Below are 7,113 nucleotides of genomic sequence, written 5' to 3'. Positions count from 1 at the left end.
AAGCAAACTAGAATATAGGCAACCTAAAGTGACAAGCAGGTGAGAATCAACACACTACTAACCAAATCAGGACACACAAAAAACAAGGGGATACCTTTTAATTTAGCAGAAAGACCTTTTAAAGGAGAAGACATTCCATCTACTAGTGCATTTTGTCTGTCTTTTCTGCATATTGGTAACAAAACATGTCCTATTAAATGGTAGTATTAATAACATTCTTACCTTTAACTAGGCCTGGAGCACCATGCCTGCTCTAAACCTCAGTCCTGCTGAGCTTTTAATTACTTAGCGAACTGAACCCCTCAATTTAGACATTTCTGCAATTGGATGTTTCTTTAGCTCTTAAAAGAAGGACAGGGCTGGAAATTAGCACCATCCCTGTAATAAATATTGGGTTTCAGAATTCCACAGCAATGTTATAATTACTATATGTCTAGGATTTACAGAATTGAGCCCATGAAAAGTTAAGAATGCTCCACAGAAACATAATGGAATATGACAGAGCACTACTGCATCAGCATAAACTCATCGGACCCAGGTTAACAAATTCAATAAACCACAGAATATTTCTAGAGCTAAACAGATACAAAAAGAAGATGAGAGTGAGACTGATGAGGATTCCTCTTTTATTCCCACTTACCCCAATATATACACAAGTATAAAAACACTGATTCACAGTTGTGTCATAAAAAGTTCCCAAGAGCAGGAAAGTGCTGTCGCAGTGTCTGTGGCCACCTGAAGTTCTCTGCCAGTTCTTTAGAAATTACAGCATCAAATGCAGAGCAGAAAAAAATACAGCTGGAGATGGAAGCTATCATTCATCACAGCGTGAACAGTCAAACTGTAAAACCACTACAGTATTGCAGCCTTGCTTTTTCTACCTGGGTCTGTAGAGGTTCAACTGCCATTTTGCCTTGGCAATTGAAGTTGTAGAAAGCTACAAAAACATTTTGGGGGTAATACAAAGAATTTTAATGTACATAGGGAGCTAAACCTTTTAAGTTTCTCTTAATAGTCTACACCCTACTTCTTACTAGAACAACTGAGACTAATCTGGTTGATTCATGAACTGGATTCCTGTGGTAATTTGACATCAACTGCTCTGTGCAACACCTGGAAACGTATGTTTCCTAAAGAGGAATAAATTAATGCAGGTGTTCCCTTATTATTTCCTCAAGGGCTGAAATCCAGCAGATTTTCCAGAAGTCTTTAGTGAAAAGGTTAGATTGGTCTGCTTCAGATTCAACAGGACCAATTTACCCATTCCTCTGGCTCAAGACAGTTTGATCCAGTGATTCTGAAATTCTGCTGGAATGCAGTGGCCACATTGGGGACCTCGGGTTTAAGGTGTTTTATGCAATAGGGCACAGATCTACCAGTGGAAGCTAGAGCACGGACCTTCTCTTTAGACTTCCTTTATTTTACTACTTCCGTCAAGAGTTGCTACCACAGCAGCTGGATCAGGCAAAAAGCGTGAGATTCTCCCATGGGAGTTCAGGACATGCGCAGGTTCAAGGTTAAGATTCCAGATTGTCACAGTGCTCCAGCTGGGAACAGGGGAAGGAACGGGAACATTTCCTTTAGTTTCCACCAGGATCAGCAGCAAGCTAGTCCGCACCAACGCTCTGGGATTCAGGCCCCCCTTACTGCTTGGCCTTCTTGAGGATGGTTCCCACGGCAGAGATGACCGTGGTCTTGGTGCCACTGGCGGTGGTGGTGACGGAGACGACGCCAGGGAGGGTGGCAGTGGTGGTGAGGATGGTGGGCTGGGCGATGGTCACTGGCACAGCTGAGTCCCACTTGCTCTTTCGCTTCTGGGCCTCTGTAGAGAGTGAGAGAGAGGGATAAAGACACTTACAAGATGGATTTATAGAAAATAAATATATGGATATAATTACAAAGATGTTCTACAGAAATGGGATCCACAAAAGACAATCCTAAAAGAAGCACAAACCCTACTGGCACACAAACTGCTGTTGCCGGAGGCTGATGCTGATGACGAGTGACACCACCAATTTAATGTAAACCCACGGTACCAGCTGTGCTGCTGGAGAATGTGTGTGTGTGACTGTGGTCTGAGAGAATTTCTACAGGAACATGCTAGTTAAGCCTTATGGCCTACTTTATCATTATCCAAAAAAGACACTTGAATCTCCTTTTCAGAATGGCAATCAAATTTCAAATCAAAATCTGAACATTTTATGACGATTTTATTAGGCAGTTCACTTTTATTGTATTATATTTATTGTGTTATGTATTATGTCTATATGCAATTTGTTTAGTTGTTAATGCAGATCAAATTGAGAAGTTTTTCTTCCTTGTAAAGAAAGAATGGTCAGGAGCAGTTATCAGCCTGCCTTTTTGCCAGCACGGAAAAATCACTTTCACAAACTACCGCACTCCTAAGTGTCGAATGGAAGGGTTAAGAGAGGAAGGCATTGTGCATATTCTTAAGGTGATATTAATGTTATCTGAGATAATGACACAGTGTGATCAATTCACACCCATCCATAAAACAAGCACTACTGAAAGGACACTACATCCTGGAGTAAAAGGAGTGAAGGGAATCTGTATTCAAGGACACTACTCCACAATAAACCTCTTGGTTTATGTATTAAATCGTAAACTTCATTCACCACCTTTTCTGAAATTACATAACATGTACAGTCTACCAAGCTTATGTGGTTGAAAAAGGATATTTTCAAAGCCAAAAGTGGTTGCTACTATTTTGTTTGTGGTTCCTAGGGAAGGCTCAATAATGCTGGATTGATTTTAAGGCATATAAGCTCAGTTATTTCAGACTAACATAGCCCATTATCAGCTAACTGGTCCAGAGATCTAATCCAGCTACTCAATCAACAATAAATCAGTATCCTTAAACTGAAGTTAAATTTTAGGAATCACAGATGTTTTTGTGATAATGTAGAAAGTCATGTACCTGCAGCGGTGGTGCTGGCAGTGCTGGTGGTGCTGGAGGCGGAGCTGGTGGTGGTTCCCTTCTTGGTGCCCGTCACAAACTCAATCTGAAAGACAGCCATTGCCATCACTGCAGACACAACTGCAAGACTTGCTGTCACCACTGCAGACACTCAGCTATGTCTCATCTGTAAAACCCGCTGTCTTCACTACAGAAACTCAGCTGTCACATCTGTAGGACTCACTGTCATCACTGTAGGCACTCAGGTGTAACATCTGTAAGATTTACTGTCATCACTACAGACACTCAGCTGTGTCATATGTTCATCTGTAAAATTCCCTGTTGTCACTACAGACACTCAGTTGCTTATGTGTACATCTGTAGGTCCCACTGCCAAATGATTTTCCCCCACAGTCAGACATACTGCAGCTAGTGGACATTTATTGCAGCCAGTGGCTGACAGACTGGGCAGAAGCCGAGAGGCCTTGCAGTCAACTGCCCTTTTCTGAGTGTGGTGCAACAGGACATCCAAGAGGTGAATTTTACACTCTGCAAACAATTATCTTTTGTACCCCTTGGATCAGTTAAACTGCTTCTCTTTGTGAGGACACACCCATGGTTTGAAGTCTGTTCACTTTTATTAACCCGAAGATGTAAGCTTTAATCACATATCAACTGGAATGTTCTCTGGTGTTTAAACGCCCTCTTATACAGCTCTGTGAGCAAACTGATGACTCAGCATGTCATTAATAGGGGAATTGTTGAAACCTGCTGCTGCAGGGTTTATCATTTAATTTGGATGACATCTTATTGATATTAAACAGTTACTAGGAACCTGCTGAGACCTGTGCCTTTCCCTCAGACAACAAAATAAAGTCTGATACCCTGGTGTCAATATAGAAAGTCTTAATATGTCTAAATGTGGTGCTAAAAGTTCTGTCATTCCAGTGCATTTCAAAGCAGATTAATGGATACATGTCCTCTGATGCCCCATCACGTTTAATACCAGAGTAAAGCAGATGACTTTACGGACTTCATGAACAAAGCAGTTGTCTCCTCACGGCTGTTTCGCAGAGGAAGTTTCAAAACTGGCCTGAAACCCCAAGTCAATACTCCGCTGCATGGAGCGTGCAGCCTGAGCTACCCACATGACACCTCCAGCCTTTGCTTTCACCTGCACTTTCTTACTCTGTACTTGCGATTGGTTCCTGCTAAGCCAGTTCAAAAGCACTATCTTTCAGGAAAGAAAAGCATAAGTGGAACTGAATAATTAGTTATCCTGCCTAGCTTGATCTAATTCTCTTTAATCACGGAAGCGCAACATTTTAGGGAAACATTTCAAAAACTGCTAATGTGTAAATGTGCTGCACAGCTTAGCACAGTAACTCCCATATGTGTGAGAAGGATGGGATCCTGTGCTTGCACTCTAGTCGACCTGTCATTTGACACATGAATAGTGATTTACAGGAAGGCTAGCAGTGATAGCAGATGCGATGGGATTCTTACAGACAACACCACAAGCTTTCAGGTGCTTGGCCAGGTCCTGAAGATTGCTGCTGTGCAGAAAGCTGAGCACACCCTGACCAGACCAAGGCCTGTGGTTGCCAGTCTGGGCTGCGCTTGGCTGTTCACAGTGATACTTGGGAGTTCCCAGTCACAGTCTGGTAATGACATGGCTCAGGTGAACGCAGCCCTGTGCTATCTTAAGATTCCAGATTACAGTTATCGAACAGAAAATGAAGGGGCATATTTCTCACCCATTCTAGTCTGTCCAAGACCTGCACTAAACACCAGTCACCTCCCGCAGACACCCTCTGTCTCTTAAATGAATTAACCGGAATACCTTACCCTTCACTGAATCAAAACATTAATGAAAATTAAGTATAGTTTAATAGCAAAAATTAATGGATAAACACTTGATTTTAAGCAGTGGGGTAGCAAGGTGAAATGGTGTTTTGCTTTTAATTAAAGACATTTGGGCTGAGTTTGACTGGCTGCTCTGATTGGCCCTTTTTCGCCATGAATATCCAATGGACTGACATGTACGCTGTGTCCTGCGTCCTGTCTTATGAACTATGCTTCTACCTGAATGGCAGAAACTCTCACCAGGATAAGAGACTTTCCGTTACTTTTCAGTCCACTTTTCAAAATGAAAACTCATTAAATGTGAGGCTGCAGTTTTCAACCTACCACACTCTGAGTTGCTATTAATTATTACGTGAATAGCTGCTATATTGCTCACAGATCACAGCTATGTCCAGCAGAAGACTAATGTTCTCTGTTCTGATACACGTTCGCTTTAATCAGTTTTGTTTTTTGCATATGCAAGCTGTTAAAGCACGCAAAACTATTCAATGCTCTGTTTTTTACAGAAAACAAACTGGTCCATGCAAATATCCCATGCATATACAAATTACAATTAACTCCTCTTCAAGCTTTGCCTTTAAAAACCATGATCCCAATTCCAGCTATCTAGCTGAACAGGAGATACTGCTGTGTAACTGGTAATGGGGTGTGATAAATATGGGCCTGTACATACCAGTCTTTGAGCAACAACTACTTCCTTGGCAATGCAGAGGGCATTACTTGATTCATACAAGATTCACCTAATGGGCCAAGGAGATGAGTTTTGTTTTTATCTGGGCTGATGTGACCAGCAGGAGAGAAAACCGCAGTTTAGTGCTTCGCTGCAACAGTCTAATTCACAAGGGCAGGCTTCAGATCAAGAGCATTCTGAGGCGATTAGTCATCGTCAGTCCCACTGCTCCAATTATGACACATAACGGACACTTGAATTTGCTAAAGGCTTGGCAGTGTCGTGAGAAGCTCCAGGGAGATATTCATGGGTTGGGCTTCAGGGCACTGCACTGCACTGGCCACTCCAAGAGGAGAGTGGGCCTCAGAACAATCGGTCAGTCTGCAGTCTCAGGAGGCGTGAGTCACGACACAAATACCAGCTTTACACTAAATTCCAAAGATAAAGGGGATAAGAGGCCACACTAGCACATTTCCAGCTTGAAGAAACTTGCTATTATTACTAAACAAAATGCTATTATTACTAAACCAGTTGAATATTGTGAATATTGAAGATCATTACCTATTTGTTTTTTTAAATTCTAGGATAAGCTGTGAGATTCTCTAAATGATTTAATGGATAAAAGGCAGAATATGAACTTTTTAAATTTAATTTAGAGTTTAATAATACATGCTAGCTTCAGTAATCGTTTCTACTTAAAGAAAAAGTTTCTTGTAATCCAAATATTTCTCCTCAATTTTCAGATATTAATAATTAATAATAATTGCTTAAACTTATATAGCACTTTTCTGGACACTCCACTCAAAGCGTTCTACAGGTAATGGAGACTCCTCTCTACCACCACCAATGTGCAGCATCCACCTGGATGATGTGACGGCAGCCATAGTGCGCCAGAACGCTCACCACACATCAGCTATCAGTGGGGAGGAGAACAGAGTAATGAAACCAATTCATAGATGGGAATTATTAGGAAGCCAAGATTGGTAAAGGCCAATAGGAAATATGGCCAGGACGCTGGGATTATACCCCTATTCTTTTCAAGAAACACCCTGGGATTTTTAATGACCACAGAGAATCAGGACCTCGGTTTTTTGTCTCATCCGAAGGACAGCACCTTTTTTACAGTATAGTGTCCCCGTCACTATACTGGGGCATTAGGACCCACATAGACTGCAGGGTGAGTGCCCCCTGCTGGCCCCACTAACACCTCTTCCAGCAGCAACCTTAGTTTTTCCCAGCAGGTCTCCCATCCAGGTACCCAGGCTCACACCTGCTGAGCTTCAGTTGGCTGCCAGTTGTGAGTTGCAGGGTGATATGGCTGCTGGCGAGAGATCATGTCATTGAACAAGATGGCTGATTTTGCTGTGCATACAACAGAAAACATTCTGGTCCAAAAAATGCTCACAAGGGACAGAGGCGGTGGGAAGGAGAGACACCCACCTTTGTGCGCTCCTTCTTGGCCTTTTCCAGCTTGTCCATCTCAACCTTCTGGGCTTTAGCTGCAGGTAAGAGAGACAGAGCATCAACAAGACTGTAACACCTTCAAATAAAATTAAGGAGCTTTAAGAAAAGAATAAGGATTAATGAAACGTTATAATCAATAATCAAAAGATTAATGAAACGTCTCGCAATAGTGTCCCAAAACACTAACAAGATAAAC

General features: G+C 42.0%; 1 protein-coding gene across 4 annotated transcripts in view; it reads right to left on the bottom strand.

The window, feature by feature from the left end:
* Positions 1-609: 609 nt before the first annotated feature.
* Positions 610-7,113, bottom strand: part of sap30bp (SAP30 binding protein) — a 48,199-nt gene continuing 41,695 nt past the window's right edge. For 2 of the 4 annotated variants that reach the window (XM_088599515.1, XM_088599512.1), the window contains 4 exons: positions 6,894-6,952; positions 6,724-6,774; positions 2,939-3,023; positions 610-1,822 (listed from right to left, as the gene is read on the bottom strand). In XM_088599515.1, the coding sequence (XP_088455641.1) occupies positions 1,644-1,822; positions 2,939-3,023; positions 6,724-6,774; positions 6,894-6,952 (374 nt within the window). In that variant the 3' untranslated portion in view covers positions 610-1,643. The remainder of the gene's footprint in view (positions 1,823-2,938; positions 3,024-6,723; positions 6,775-6,893; positions 6,953-7,113) is intronic. The other 2 variants (XM_088599513.1, XM_088599516.1) reach the window with 2 other exon arrangements.

The sequence above is a fragment of the Lepisosteus platostomus genome, chromosome 11 (assembly GCF_059453375.1).
Source record: "Lepisosteus platostomus isolate fLepPlt1 chromosome 11, fLepPlt1.hap1, whole genome shotgun sequence".
Classification (NCBI taxonomy): Eukaryota; Metazoa; Chordata; class Actinopteri; order Semionotiformes; family Lepisosteidae; genus Lepisosteus; species Lepisosteus platostomus.
Note: the sequence above shows the minus strand (reverse complement) of the source record. Positions and strands in the feature narration are given on the sequence as shown.